The following is a 15,180-nucleotide window of genomic DNA, read 5'->3' on the forward strand; positions in this document are numbered from 1 at the left end:
ACCCTCTGGCCCATCCTCTGTCATGCAGTATGTCCCTCCTTAATAACGCCTGTTCTCCGAACTTAGTATTCATTGAGCATTTGCTATGTGCTAGGCACCATGCTAAGGGGCTAGGCATCTGCATCAACTCACAAAATCCTCAAGGAGACACGGGAGTATTGGAAGGTCATTTGCCAAGGTCATAAAAGGCAAAATTGAGATTTGAACCTAGGGTTTTCTGCTTTTAGAGATCCTAGAAATAGTCTAGAACATCCCTCATTTTCCTCTTGTTGGAGGTTTTGAAACTCTCCCCCAAACCTTTCCACCTGCAGCCCCACTGAGTTTTCTTCCTTCCACCTCACCCTGTGGATAGAAAACTGGCTGGAAGGTGCTGCCCCTTGTCCCCCATTCCTTTCCTCAGAAAAGGGCCAAGACCCCATATCTCCTGATCCCTACAGAGACTTCCTGAGAGCTTGACAAATGGAAGGCGACCTTCTTCAAATGCAGACACATAAACTTAATACCCACTAATTATTATTATTATTGTCATTATAAAAAATGACTACGTGGCCATCACCTGAATTTCCATTTTTATTTTTTTATTTTTTAAATTTTTTATGTTTTTGTTTTTGTTTTTATTTTTGTTTTAATTGAGACCGTGTTTCACTCCAGCAGTGGTGTAATCACAGTTCACTATAATCTCGACCTCCTGAGCTCAAGTGATTCTCCCACCTTAGCCTCCCTGGTTCCCATTTTAAATCTCAGTTGTGAGTCACTCTACTTACCTACCCCCCACCCCCTACCCCAACTCTGTGACTCTAGCTGGGAGTCAGATCGATCTGTTGAGGTGTAGATGAGTCATTCATTCTTTCAACCTTTCATTCATTCAACCTTTCATTCATTCATTGAGCATGCCAAGCTTATTCCCGCCTCCAGGCCTTTGCCCTTGCAGTTCCCTCCACCTGGAATTCTCTCTCCACAGATCCTCCCATGGCTGGCTCTTATCTTTCAGCCACCAGCTTAAAAGTCACCTCCACAGAGCAGCCCTCTCTGACAATGTGTCTCCATCCCAGCCATTGTCCATCATATCACCCTGTTTAATTTATTCATAAGACAAATTACTGTCTAAAATGATTTTGTTCACTTCTACACTAATCTTGTTTAGTGTCCCCTTTACCCTACAAATACTAGTCCCAAAAGGCCAGAAACTTTTTTTTCTCCTTGAGACAGAGAGTCTTGCTGTGTTGCCCAGGCTGGTGTTGCCCTGGACTCAAGCGATTCTCCTGCCTCAACCTCCCAAGTAGCTGGGACCAGAGGTGCACACCACCACACCGGGCTTGTAACTTATTCACTGCTGTGTCCCTAGTGCCTAGGATAGGGTCAGCATACAGTAGTGCTCAAGACATATTTTTCAAATAAAGATTCCTATTTCATTTGCACAAACACACACTGAGATGCCAACTCACTTGCCTTTATACGGGACCCCGCCTGTGTACTTGGGTCTCTGTTGGTCTCTGAGGGTCAGGAGAGGAATCACCCGGGGATCCTCTCCCCCAGGAAACTTGGCCCGCAGTGCATGGCCAAGGGTGAAAGTGACAATGCTGAAGAGGGGCCTGTCTTACCCTGCTTCTGCTCCTCCAGGGAGCTGAGCATGCTTGTGGGCAACAACGGTAGGTCCACGCTGACCTTCATCGTTTTGCTTCTTTGCCTTCCAGAAGGATTTGCCCCTGCCCCGGAAAAGCAGCAGGTGAGCCTTGGGGAGAGACGTGGCGGGGGCTGGCCGCCCCTTCTCCCGCCGGGGTGGGGGCGCCAGGCGCGTGCGCGGGCGGGGCCTGGCTCGCCCGCACACAGCAGCGCCCCCTCCCGGCCAGCTGCAGCCGCAGGGCCCTCCCCTTCCCTGCCCTCCCCTGCCCGCTGCGGCGGCTCCAGCCTCCGCCCCGCGCGCTTGCTCCCCGCGCCGCCGCCGCCGCCGCTGCCGCACCTGCCACCATGTCGCCGCCGCCGGGTCATGTCTGACTCTCTCTGGACCGCGCTTTCCAATTTCTCGATGCCCTCCTTCCCCGGCGGCAGTATGTTCCGCCGCACCAAGAGGTAGACCCCCGATCCCCTAGACACTGTCCCAGCCCTCCCCGCAAAAGCCTCCGCTCCGGGTGCTGCTGCAGGGCGGGGCCCGGGATGCTGCGCCCGGTACAGCTGCGCCAGAGGTGCCCGAGCTGCGCCTTCCCGCCGGGGATGGGGTTGAATGGGGGTGGTGTGGGCCGAGTCTGGGGGGATTGCACGCTGGAGAGGACGGCCGCGGGGGGAGGGGGCTGCGCCACTGGGGGTTTGTGGCGCCTTTGTCTGCTGGAGCTGCGGGCTCCAACAGCCTGGTGGGGGTAGAGGAAGAAGGGGAGGCTGGGGGGCTTGGCACCCTCAGAACAATAGCCGCAGCCTGGCCTCCCCCCACCCCCATGCCGCGTGCTCCTGGACGCGCTAATATGCTCAGTCACTGCGGCTGTGGGTGAGGGGACGGACGGAGGGGCTTGGGGCTCCCTCTTCGGGAGTTGGGATGCTGAGGGGTAGAAAAAAGGGGGGTTTATCATAACACAACCCCCCCCCAGAACACAGCCTTACACTGAAAATAGTGACACACAGCGTCACACAGGACATGATGTCACACACACATACACACACAACAGCCCTAGTGGCCCAGATACACTGGGAGGTGCCACACATACCTAGCCTTGCAGCTGCCACAGGTTAGAACCATGCACAGACACACAGGGGCACCACGTCGTGTACACCTAGTAAGATGTCACTTGCATGGTGATCCACACACACAATTATGTCATCCAAGATGCACACATGTGTGGCAATATCCCATCCATGCATCCAACAATGTCACAACACATGATGTCATATCTAGGAATCTCACATACTGTGTCACACTAACATCAGCATAAACAGATGTAGGGATCTTACAGAGAGAGAACCACGCAAAATCACACGTTATCACATGTGATACTCACCTAGAGAATGTCATACGTGGTGATATGTTTGGGCATGGCCAGTGTCACAAGATGTTAAATTCACACAATAGATGCTACATACACATGGACACATGCGGTGAATGTCACACCCAGACGGAAGGACAGTATCGGACACAGACTCAGAATGCCACACAAAGACATAGATACATGTAGGGGGGATCATGCATCCTGGCCAGGCATGGCGGCAGGCGCCTGTAGTCCCAGCTACTCAGGAGGGTGAAGCGGGAGGATAGCTTGAGCCCAGGAGTTTGAGGCTGCAGTGAGCCACTGCACACTGAACTCCATCCTGGGCGACAGAGCGAGACATTGACTTAAAAGAAAAAAAAAAAAATGCAGCCTCCCTGTGTTACAGCACACAATGTTATGGACAAGTGGCATTTCACACTGTGTCACGTAGACACACAAATGCTCAAATTGTGTCACACAAGATAAACCCACGTTGTGTCACACATATCACACTAGAATGCGTTCAGGGTCACACATTGTGGAATTCATACAGTGGATGCCACATGTGGATACCTACAGTGAATGTCCCGCATAGACCGAAACACACTATCACCAATAGTGTCACCTAGACACAGTGACTATCACACCATGACAGACACTGCCGTACACATACTCAACACTGGGAGTTTCTCACACACATGTCACATGCAAATCCCCTGCCATACACAGTCCTGCCGAAGCCTCCACCACCTTTTCCTTCGAGAAACCCTCCCAGGGAGCCTCCAAACACACATAGATGGGAGATAGGCGGGGATCTGAGACGGGAGGTCAGCTGGTGGGGCACAAGAACTCACTGGGCTGCGGCCCGGCCCGGCCCCCCTGCCTTGCCTTCCCCGCAGCTGCCGCACCAGTAACCGGAAAAGCCTCATTCTGACCAGCACTTCGCCCACGCTGCCGAGACCCCACTCCCCGCTGCCAGGTCACCTAGGTGAGACCAGTGGCAGAGACTTGGTGGGTGCGGAGTGGCCTACAGGAGGCGGGGCCTCGGGCGAGGAAGCGTGGTCATGCTACAGAAGGGGAGCAGTTTGAATGGAGGCGAAATGATTTGGATAAGGGGCGGGGCCATGCTTGTGTGGGTGTGGTCAGTCGTAGAGGGACGGGCATTGGAGGGCGGAGACTCAGGTGGGCGGAGACTCAGGTGGGACGGAACAGAAAGGAGGAGTCGTACCTGAGGGGCGGGGCCATCGCAGATGAAGGCAGAATCTCCTTGGAAGGGGCCGGGCTGAGTTGGCAACGAAAAAATTTAGAGAGGCTGGGCCATAGGCGAAGGGGCGTGGTCTCCCCATAATAGGCGGGACTAGACTAAAGACAGGACATGCTGCTGTTTGCACGCCGCTTTAGGGAACAAGAGGCCTGAAGGGATTTGCCCCCTCTTTCTCTCACAGGCAGCAGTCCCCTGGACAGCCCCCGAAACTTCTCCCCCAACACCCCCGCCCACTTCTCATTTGCCTCCTCCCGAAGGTGAGTCCCTCCCCTCCAGGGCCCCAGAACCCTGGGCAGACCCTCTCCACCCACCGTCTGGGCCACCATCTGTTCTCTTCCTAATAGCACCCGAGCTAGGGCCTGAGGGGACCAGCAAGTGCCCCAAGGTCCCAGTTTTGCGGCTGGTCGAAAGCGCGTGCGCCCTGGGCGTGGAGTCTGTCTCCCCGAGCCTAGCTCTCCTGGCCAGGTGTTTCCATAGCAACAGGACGGGGTAGCCAAGATGAGGTGCGTAAGCGCAGATTGCGCGATGCCTATCGAGGGACTCTTGGTCCCCGAGGTGGGGGAGGACGACTAGGGCTGTTTCTCAAGGGGAGGAATCTCAGGTTTCTTTCCAAGAATCTCTGAGGGTTTCTGGGGTGTCCTTAAATGAATTTTCTATGGGCCTTTGGTGAAACTGGGGGAGGCAGAGAGGTTTCTCTGATGTTTTCTGGAGAAACTTTTCTGGGAGTTTAGGCCCGTCTCTTTTTCTTTGAACTCTATTCATTTTAAAAATGGTGTCTAAACACCTGCTATGTTCTTAGGAGCTGGGCGTATGGGGTCAATGACGTTCTGTCTCTACCCTCTGAGTTGAATAGAGCAGGCAGGCCAGAGAATGGGGATCGTTACAAAGGCTGATGAAGGCTGTGTTGTGAGAGTCAAGAGAGACTGTGGGGACAGAGGACAGCTCCCTTGGGAAAGTGGGGGAAACCGCTTATTGACCATGGAATTTAGCTGAGGGCAATAGAAAGGCACGGTAAGGCTCTGGGATTGGGTCTCACGTGTTTATCCGCAAGCGGGGAAGGCTGAGCGAGGGGACTGCTGGGAGGAAGGAGGAAGGGAGGAGTCCAATGAATGGGTGTGCGTGTGTCCTTGTAACTGTGCAATCTGTGTGCTGGTGTACGTGTGTGATTGTGACTGTGTGAGGAATTACGTGCCTATGCAATGGCACAAGTCTCCGAATGTGAACGTGTGAACGTGTGTCTGTAGGATTGTAAGCATCCATGAATATTCGAGGGGAGCAAGTCAGGTGTGTCTCCAGGTGAGCGTGCAATCTGTGTGTGGGTGTAAGCGTGTGTGAGTGTGTGGCTGTGAGATAGTAAAGGCAAAGTCACAGTGTTTTCTGTCTCTCTCTCTCTCTCTTTTTCTTTTCTTGAGACAGAGTCTCACTCTGTTGCTCAGGCTGGAGTGCAACGGCAGGATCTCGGCTCACTGCAATCTCTGCCTCCCAGGTTCAAGCGATTCTCCTGCCTCAACTTCCCAAGTAGCTGGGATTACAGGCGCCCGCCACCACACCCGGCTAATTTTTGTATTTTTAGTAGAGATGGGGTTTCACCAGTTTGGTCAGGCTGGTCTCGAACTTCTGACCTCAGGTGATCCACCTGCCTTGGCCTCCCAAAATGGTAGGATTACAGACGTGAGCCACCGCGCCTGGCCAGTGTTTACAGTCTCACAGCCACACACTCACATGTGCACGTGCCAATGTGTGTTGTGCACTCACATGAGTATGGGCCGATGTGTGTCCCTGTGAGTGTGTATCTGCGTGCAAGTGTGAACGAGCGTGTCGCTGTGTGCAAGTTTCAATGTGTGGCAGTGAGCGCGGGTGTCTGGAACGTGCGTCTGTGTGAATGTGAAAATGTAGAGTATGTCTGGGTGAGTCTATGTGTCAGAGTGTGAGTGCTGAGTCTCTGTAAGCACGTGTGTCTGCAGATGAGTCCATGTCTGGTCTTGCACGTGCGATTGTGCATTAGTGTGTGAGAGTGTGATATTTGGGCCCATGGATGGGAGAGTCAATACGTGTGGCTGTCTGTGTTGAGGAGTCATGTGTGAGTGTGTGTCTTGGGGGTGTGTGAAGTGTAAATGTGTGCACTGCCAGTATGTGAACCTGACCTGATAGTCACACCAACATTAATGGGTTTGGCTACAGCAGTGATTGTGTCTGTGTGCACGAGAGCATAAGGACACAAGATTCTATGTCAGTGTGTTGGGGGATGGGAGGGGTCTTTCTTCTCTGAGAAGATCCAAGGGTCCCCCTCTGAGAGCTTTCTCATGGAGTGTTCACTCGGGGAAAAATTCTAGAATCTCTCTGGAAAGGCTTCATTGGGTGGAGGCTTTTCCAATTCTTGGTGTCCACTCTGGATGATAAGAGAGGGGACCGTGGGGAGGAGAGCGGAGACGGATCCTCCCTCCAATTCCCGGTGTCTGCCTGGAAGAGTCCCTCTTTACCCCCTTGATTCTGAGGGCCTTGAGTAATCTTAGAGTGCAGACATATTCCCCCAGCCCCCACCCTGGCCGTGGCCAGTGGCTTCACCCACACCCTGAGGAGTAGGGGGACCTCTGGGGCCTTGTGGCCTCTGAGCACCTTGGCTGGGTTCCAGGGCGGACGGACGCCGGTGGTCTCTGGCCTCGCTCCCTTCATCTGGCTATGGCACCAACACGCCCAGTTCCACCGTCTCGGTGAGTGTGGAAAGTGGGTGGGTGGGCCGGTGGGTAAGGAATTCAGGGGGCCCTCCAGCCTGAAGACCCACACCCAGGCCAGCAGTCCAGGCTGGGCTTGATGGCAGTTTAGGGCCAGGCACAGTGACTCATGCCTGTAATCCCAGTACTTTGGAAGGCCAAGACAGGATTGCTTGAGCCCGGGAGTTCCAGACCAGTCTGGGCAACACAGGGAGACCCTTGTCCCTACAAAAATTAAAAATTATCTGGGCATGGTGGTGCGCACCTGTGGTTCCTGCTATTTGGGAGGCTGAGATGGGAGGATTGCTTGAGTCTGGGAGGTATAGGCTACAGTGGAGCTGAGATTGCACCACTGCATTCCAGTCTGGACGACAGAGTGAGACCCTGTCTCAAAAGAAAAAAATAAAAAAAGACAGTTTGGGTTTCCCCATCCTCAAGGGTGTTCACTTGTCCATCTATTAGAGAGTTATGAGTCTGCTCCACTCAAAGCCCTATGCTCTGCCCTCAACACATTTATGGGAGGGTCCTTCCTACTCATTTCTGACTCACTCATTTACAGCTGGTGACATAAGGCTCTGTGAGTTAAGCCATTTATCCTGATATCAGCAGCTGGGCTGGGCCAGGCCACAGCTTTCACCCAGAGCCCATTTGCTCACCCTTTGCAATACCCAAAGTCTCTCCATCTGCTCCCTTTTCTATCCATGCCCATGGTTCCCTTATTCATCCATTGGCATGATGTTCAGCAGACATTTGTCATGAGACTGTCATGTGGTAAGCGGGTTCTGCAAGCTGGGTCAGAGTGTAAAGATTCACACAGCCCTCATGGGGGAAGACAAGCCAGTAAGAAGGCATTCACAAAATAGAATGGTCAGAACTTTGATGCAAGTAGAACAAGGGGAGGTGATAGCAAAGGAGACGCATGTGATTCAGCTTAGGGGGTTGTCAAGGAAGGCTTCCTGGAGGAGGTGACATTGAATCCAAGACAAAGGACCAGCAGGAGTTTGGCAGGTGGAAGAGAAGGGAGAAGAGTGTTCCAGGAAGGGGAAGAGCATGTGCAAACCCATAGAGGCCACAGAACTTGCTGCATTTGAAAAGTTGAAAGCTTTGTGGGGCTGAAACTTTGGGATGCGGGGGAGGAATAGAGACGATGCAGGCAGTGCCCTTGATCAGGCTGGAACCTTGTCAGCTGGGGCAGCAAGGGAAATTTTATTCTAAATCCAGTGGGGGAGCCATGGAATGGCTTTATTTCTTTTTATTAAATTGTACTAAAATTTCAGTTTGAACCATTTGAAATTGTGATTCTGTAGGCCATAGATAATGTACACTCATTTAAAAACTAAAAGAGATGGATGGGGTGGGGAATTTTAACCAGGGGAGTGAGCAATGTGATGTTTAAAAATATCATTCTGGCCGGGCGCGGTGGCTCATACCTATAATCCCAGCATTTTGGGAGATTGAAGCGGGTGAACCATTTGAGGTCAGGAGTTCAAGACCAGCCTGGCCAACATGGTGAAACCCTGTCTCTAGTAAAAATACAAAAATTAGCCAGGAGTGGTCGTGGGTGCCTGTAATCCCAGCTACTCAGGAGGCTGAGGAAGGGAGAATTGCTTGAACCTGAGAAGTGGAGGTTGCAGTGAGCCAAGATCACACCACTGCACTCCAGCCTGGGTGACAGCTGTATGGCTGGGCACAGTGGCTCACACCTGTAATCCCAACACTACAGGAGGTTAAGGTGGGAGGATTGCTTGAGCCCAGGAGTTTGAGGCCAACCTGGGCAACATGATGAAACCCTGTTTCTAAAAAAAAAAAAAAAAAAAATTAGCCAGGTGTGATGGCTTGTACCTCAAGTCCCAGCTACTCAGGAGGCTGAGATGGAAAGATTGCTTGAGCTCAGGAGGTGGAGGTTGCAGTGAGTGGAGGTTGAGCCACTGCAATCCAGCCTGGGGGACAGAGAAAAACCCTGTCTCGAAATAAAAATAAAATAAAATAAAATAAAATAAAATAAAATAAAATAAAATAAAATAAAGCAAGAGGAGGACCAGGCATAGTGGCTCATGCCTGTAATCCCAGCACTTTTTTTTTTTTTTTTTTTTTTTGAGACGGAGTCTCGCTCTGTCACCCAGGCTGGAGTGCAGTGGCCGGATCTCAGCTCACTGCAAGCTCCGCCTCCCGGGTTCACGCCATTCTCCTGCCTCAGCCTCCCGAGTAGCTGGGACTACAGGCGCCTGCCACCTCGCCCGGCTAAGTTTTTGTATTTTTTTTTAGTAGAGACGGGGTTTCACTGTGTTACCCAGGATGGTCTCGATCTCCTGACCTCGTGATCCGCCCGTCTCGGCCTCCCAAAGTGCTGGGATTACAGGCTTGAGCCACCGCGCCAGGCCTTTTTTTTTTTTTTTTTGATACAGAGTCTCACTCTGTTGCCCAGGCCTGGAGTGCAATGGCAACGTGTCAGCTCACTGCAACCTCCATCTCCTGGGTTCAAGCAATTCTCTTGCCTCAGCCTCCTGAGTAGCTGGGATTACGGGTGCCCACCACCATGCCTGGCTAATTTTTTTATATTTTTAATAGAGATAGGGTTTCACCCTGTTGGCCAGGCTGGTCTGGAACTCCTGACCTCAGTTTTTCTGCCCGACTCAGCCTCCCAAAGTGCTGGGATTACAGGCGTGAGCCACCATGCCCTGCCCTCAAGCCCAGCACTTTGAGAGGCCAAAGCAGGAGTATTGCTTGAAGCCAGGAGTTGGAAGCCAGCCTGGGCAACATAGGGAGACCCTGTCTCTACAAAAAAGAATTAGCCACGCATGGTGTAGTCCCAGCTACACAGAAGGCAGAGGTGGAAAGATTACTTTAGCCCAGGAGTTCAAGGCTTCCATGAGCAATGATTGCATTACATCACTCTAGCCTGGGTAATATAAGAAGACCTTGTCTCTCTCTCTCTCTCTTTTTAAAAAAATTTGAAATAATTTTAATAAACAGAGACAAGGTTTCATTATGTTGCCAACTCCTGGGATCAAGTGATCCTCCCGCCTTCACCTCCCAAAATGCTGGGATTACAGGTGTGAGTCACCATATTCAGTGGAGACCCTCTCTCTAAAATAATAATAATAATAATAATAATAATAAAGCAAGAGGAAACAAGATAGGGTAGGGATCGGGAAGAATGGGTGTGTGTTCAGAGGACGTCTTCCCAAGGTGTGACACTGAAGCAGAGATTTGAAGGATAAGAAGGAGGGATCCATAGTTGATGTGTTCCAAGCAGAAGGAATAGCTAGTGCAAAGGACCTGAGGAAGGAGGTTGCCTGGCTTGTCCAAGGACCATCAATGAGGCCACTAGGCTGGGCGTGGTGGCTTGCGCCTGTAATCCCAGCACTTTGGTGGATCACCTGAGGTCAGGAGTTTAAGACCAGCCTGGCCAACATGGTGAAACACTGTCTCTACTAAAAATACAAAAAATTAGCCGGGCATGGTGACAGGCACCTGTATTCCCAGCTACTCAGGAGGCTGAGTCAGGAGAACCGCTTGAATGCGGGAGGCGGAGGTTGCAGTGAGCTGAGATCACACTCCAACCTAGGCAACAACAGCGAAACTGCAATTAAAAAAAAAAAAAAAAAGGAGGCCACCGTAGCTGGAGCAAAGGAAGTAAGCAGGAGACTGATAAAAACCCATGGCAGGGACACAGGGCGGGATGAGGCAGGACCTTGTATAACTGGGGAAGGACTTGGGGGTTCACCCTGAGTAAGGTGGGAGCCACGGAGGGTTCTGAACAGAGAAGGCTCATGAATTGACCCAAGCTTTAACAGAATCACTGTCTCCACCCCTGTCTGTCCCTGTCCACCTGTGTGTGGCCAAGAATCCCAGTCAAGACCCTAGGATCCAAGGATGGTAAATCAGGTCCTGATCCTGGCCTTGCCCAGTGACCCCATCAGCCTTGGGAGTCCCAGCTCAAGATCCTGAGCTGTTGGGGGGCCCATGGTGGCTCTGACCCCGGCCCTGCCCCTCTCCCCAGTCCTCCTGCTCCTCCCAGGAGCGCCTGCACCAGCTGCCCTACCAGCCCACGGTGGATGAGCTCCACTTCCTCTCCAAACACTTCGGGAGCACCGAGAGCATCACAGACGAGGATGGTGGCCGTCGCTCCCCAGCCGTGCGTCCCCGCTCACGGAGCCTCAGGTGGGCAGGTCTTAGGACTTGTGCATAGAGAGACCCCTGTCCCCGCGAATAAAAGGGTTACATCTCGGGGCGAGGGCTCTCTGCGGGCTTGGAGGCAGAGGACTGGACAGAATGGGCTTCTCTCCCCGCAGTCCCGGGCGCTCCCCCTCCTCCTACGACAACGAGATCGTGATGATGAATCATGTCTACAAGGAGAGGTTCCCGAAGGTGAGGTGGGACCCGAGGCGGTCGCGGGGTGACCTGGCGGCTTGCACTCTCGCTCGCCTTATCCCCGCGCGCCCCCTGGCGGCGTCGGTGCACAGCGCAGGCTCCTGGCGGCCACAGCCTCCGGGCACAGCCCCGCGCCCCTCCTCCGTCCCTCCCGCAGGCCACTGCGCAGATGGAGGAGAAGCTGCGTGACTTCACCCGCGCCTACGAACCCGACAGCGTTCTGCCTCTGGCCGATGGCGTGCTCAGCTTCATCCACCACCAGATCATCGAGCTGGCCCGGGACTGCCTAACCAAGTCCCGTGACGGCCTCATTACCACGGTCTACTTCTATGAATTGCAGGAGAACCTGGAGAAGCTCCTTCAAGACGTGAGTGCACGCGGAGGCCGGGCTGATCTCAGGCTCAGCACCGCCAAATTGTGCCCAATGCACCCCTTTCTTCACCCCACATCCATTTAGGGAGCTCCTACCACGTTCCAGGCACTGGAGTGGAGCTGAGGACTCAGGGGTGGAAATGTTCCCTTCCCTAGGTCTGACTGACTGAAGAGGCAGGAATTTCACCTCGCTCATTTCCCTTAGGTCTTTACTCAAGTATCACCTTCTCAGGTGGCTTCTTAGGCGGTCCCCAGCCATTTAAAATATTAAACTCGGCCGGGTGCGGTGGCTCAGGCCTGTAATCCCAGCACTTTGGGAGGCTGAGGCAGGTGGATCACCTGAGGTCAGGAGTTCGAAACCAGCCTGGCCAACATGGCAAAACCCCGTCTCTACTAAAAATACAAAAATTAGCGGTGCGTGGTGGCTTGCACCTGTAATCCCAAGTACTTGGGAGGCAGAGGCGGGAGAATCGCTTGAACCTGGGAGTCGGAGGTTGCAGTGAGCCAAGATCATGCCATTGCACTCCAGCCTGGGCAACAAGAGTGAAACTCTGTCTCAAAAATAAATAAATAAATGAAATAAAATAAAATGTTAAACTCTACTCATATTTATCACCCACTTTCTCTTTAGTTTCTCCTTGACACTCAGCACTATCCATCATACAGTATATTTTTGCTTATTTTATTTCATGTCTATCCTTCTCCAATGTCAGCCCCATAGGTGGCAAGGATGGGGGGGCGGGGTTGTCTGTTCTGTCCGCTGCTGTGTCCCTGCTGTTTGGAACAATACCCAGCACACAGTAGGTACTCAATTAATGCTAGGTAAATTGATGCATGAATGTCCCTTTGCAGTGGCATGCACCTGTAGTCCCAGCTACTTAGGAGGCTGAGATGGCAGAATTGCTTGAGGTCAGGAGTTTGAGACCAGCTTGGGCAACATAGCAAGACCCATCTCTAAAACAATAAAAAAAAATTAAGCCAAGTGAGATGGTTCACAACTTTAATCCCAGCACTTTGGGAGGCTGAGGCGAGCAGATCACGAGTTTGAAACCAGCCTGGGCAATAAGGTGAAACTCTGTCTTGACTAAAAATACAAAAAAATTGGCCGGGCGCGGTGGCTCAAGCCTGTAATCCCAGCACTTTGGGAGGCCGAGACGGGCGGATCACGAGGTCAGGAGATCGAGACCATCCTGGCTAACACGGTGAAACCCCGTCTCTACTAAAAAATACAAAAAACTAGCCGGGCGAGGTGGCGGGCGCCTGTAGTCCCAGCTACTCGGGAGGCTGAGGCAAGAGAATGGTCTAAACCCGGGAGGCGGAGCTTGCAGTGAGCTGAGATCCGGCCACTGCACCCCAGCCTGGGCGACAGAGCAAGACTCCGTCTCAAAAAAAAAAAAAAAAAAAAAAAATACAAAAAAAATTAGCCAGGAGTGGTGGTGTGTGCCTGTAATCCTAGTTACTGAAGAGGCTGAGGCAGAAGAATCTCTTGAACCCGGGAGGCAGTGGTTGCAGTAAGCTGAGGTTGCACCACTGCACTCCAGCCTGGGCGACAGTGAGATTCTGTCACCAAAAAAAAAAAGTTTTAAATTAGCTAGGCATAGTGGCACACACCTGTAGTCCCAGCTACTTCAGAGGCTGAGGCAGGAGGATCACTTGATCATTCATTAATTCCACCAATATTTATTTATTATTTACTTATTAAAAATTTTTGTTTTTGTTTTTGTTTTTTTTGAGATGGAGTCTCGCTCTGTCGCCCAGGCTGGAGTGCAGTGGCGCGATCTCTGCTACCGGCGCCCGCCACCGCGCCCGGCTAATTTTTTGTATTTTTAGTAGAGACGGGGTTTCACCGTGGTCTCGATCTCCTGACCTTGTGATCCACCCGCCTCGGCCTCCCAAAGTGCTGGGATTACAGGCGTGAGCCACCGCGCCTGGCTACTTATTAAAAATTTTTAGAAATTTTTTGGAGACAGAGTCTCGCTTTATCCCCTGGGGCTGGAGTACAATGGTGCGATCTTGGCTCACTGCAACCTCCGCCTCTCAGGTTCAAGCAATTCTCCTGCCTCAGCCAGAGTAGCTGGGATCACAGGCACCCACCACCATGCCTGGCTAAGTTTTGTATTTTTAGTCCCAACAGGGTTGCACTATGTTGGCCAGGCTGGTCTCAAACTCCTGACCTTAGGTGATCCACCTGCCTCTGCCTCCCAAAGTGCTGGGATTACAGGTGTGAGCCACCATGCCCAGCCCCTACCAATATTTATGAAGCACCTATTATGGGCCTGACACTAGCCTAGAAGCTGGGAAATCAACTGGAAATAAAACAAAAATTCTTGTCTTTGGGGAGCTGACATTCTGTTAATAGCAGGAAGAGACCAAGGATAAACAATAGGTATTAGAAGCTCACCCCTGGAATCCCAGCACTTTGGGCAGCTGAGACAGGAGGCTTTCTGGAGCCCAGGAGTTGGAGACCAGCCTGGGTAACATAGCGAGACCCTGTCTCTACAGAAAAACAAGTCAAACAAACAAAAACCCAATAGACATTAAGGCTGCGACCAGGACCAAGGTGAAGCAAGTGATTATTTCTTCCCCCAGAACATTAGATTAATTTTTGAAAAACTTAAAAAGTAGATAAATGAAAACCCAACATTATTTTAAGTTTACATATTTTATTTATAACCAAGCCAGAATCTGTTATAATTTTACTGTCCTGGTTTTAATGAAAGCAAACTCATCAATAATATTATTTTCATTGAAGCTATTAGCCGTTTCCTAAGACACATTAAAACACATATAGGCCGGGTGCGGTGGCTCAAGCCTGTAATCCCAGCACTTTGGGAGGCCGAGACGGGTCGATCACGAGGTGAGGAGATTGAGACCATCCTGGCTCACACGGTGAAACCCCATCTCTACTAAAAAATACAAAAAACTAGCCAGGCGAGGTGGCGGGCGCCTGTAGTCCCAGGTACTCAGGAGGCTGAGGCAGGAGAATGGCGTAAACCCGGGAGGTGGAGCTTGCAGTGAGCTGAGATCGGGCCACTGCACTCGAGCCTGGGCGACAGAGCAAGACTCCGTACTCTGTCTCAAAAAAAAAAAAAAAAAAAAAAAAAAAAAAAACAAAAAACACACACATATAGGTTGGTGCACACTTTTTTTGACTCAAGTTAAAATATGACTAGGCACAGCCTGTTGAATTCTGTCTTTATTTAATTTTCTTTTTCTTTCTTTTTTTTTTTTTTTTTCATTTGAGATGGGGGACTCTCTATGTTGCCCAGAGTGGTCTTGAACTCCTGGGCTCAAGCAATCCTCTTGCCTTAGCCTCTTGAGTAGCTGGGATTATAGGCATGTACCACCACATCTGGCTCAAATTTTGATATTTTGCTTATGATAGATTTTTGGCATTAATTTTAGGCTTTTCAAGTATTACAATAAGATATTAGTTCTTTTTTTCTCTTTTTTTTCTTTTCTTTTCTTTTTTTTTTTTTTTTTTTTGAGACAAAGTCTCACTCTG

General features: G+C 51.3%; 1 protein-coding gene across 2 annotated transcripts in view; it reads left to right on the top strand.

Moving 5' to 3' along the window:
* The window catches only part of LOC105465833 (microtubule associated serine/threonine kinase 1), a 43,949-nt gene that overhangs the window by 2,571 nt on the left and 26,198 nt on the right, over positions 1-15,180 (top strand). Inside the window, exons 2-8 of one of the 2 annotated variants that reach the window (XM_011714553.3) lie at positions 1,695-1,726; positions 3,854-3,942; positions 4,400-4,475; positions 6,851-6,929; positions 10,933-11,093; positions 11,225-11,300; positions 11,461-11,670. In XM_011714553.3, coding sequence (XP_011712855.1) covers positions 1,695-1,726; positions 3,854-3,942; positions 4,400-4,475; positions 6,851-6,929; positions 10,933-11,093; positions 11,225-11,300; positions 11,461-11,670 — 723 coding nt within the window. Of the gene's footprint in view, positions 1-1,694; positions 1,727-1,918; positions 2,071-3,853; positions 3,943-4,399; positions 4,476-6,850; positions 6,930-10,932; positions 11,094-11,224; positions 11,301-11,460; positions 11,671-15,180 lie in introns of those variants that run through there. The other variant, XM_011714494.3, reaches the window with a different exon arrangement.

Source organism: Macaca nemestrina, chromosome 20 (genome assembly GCF_043159975.1).
Source record: "Macaca nemestrina isolate mMacNem1 chromosome 20, mMacNem.hap1, whole genome shotgun sequence".
NCBI lineage: Eukaryota > Metazoa > Chordata > Mammalia > Primates > Cercopithecidae > Macaca > Macaca nemestrina.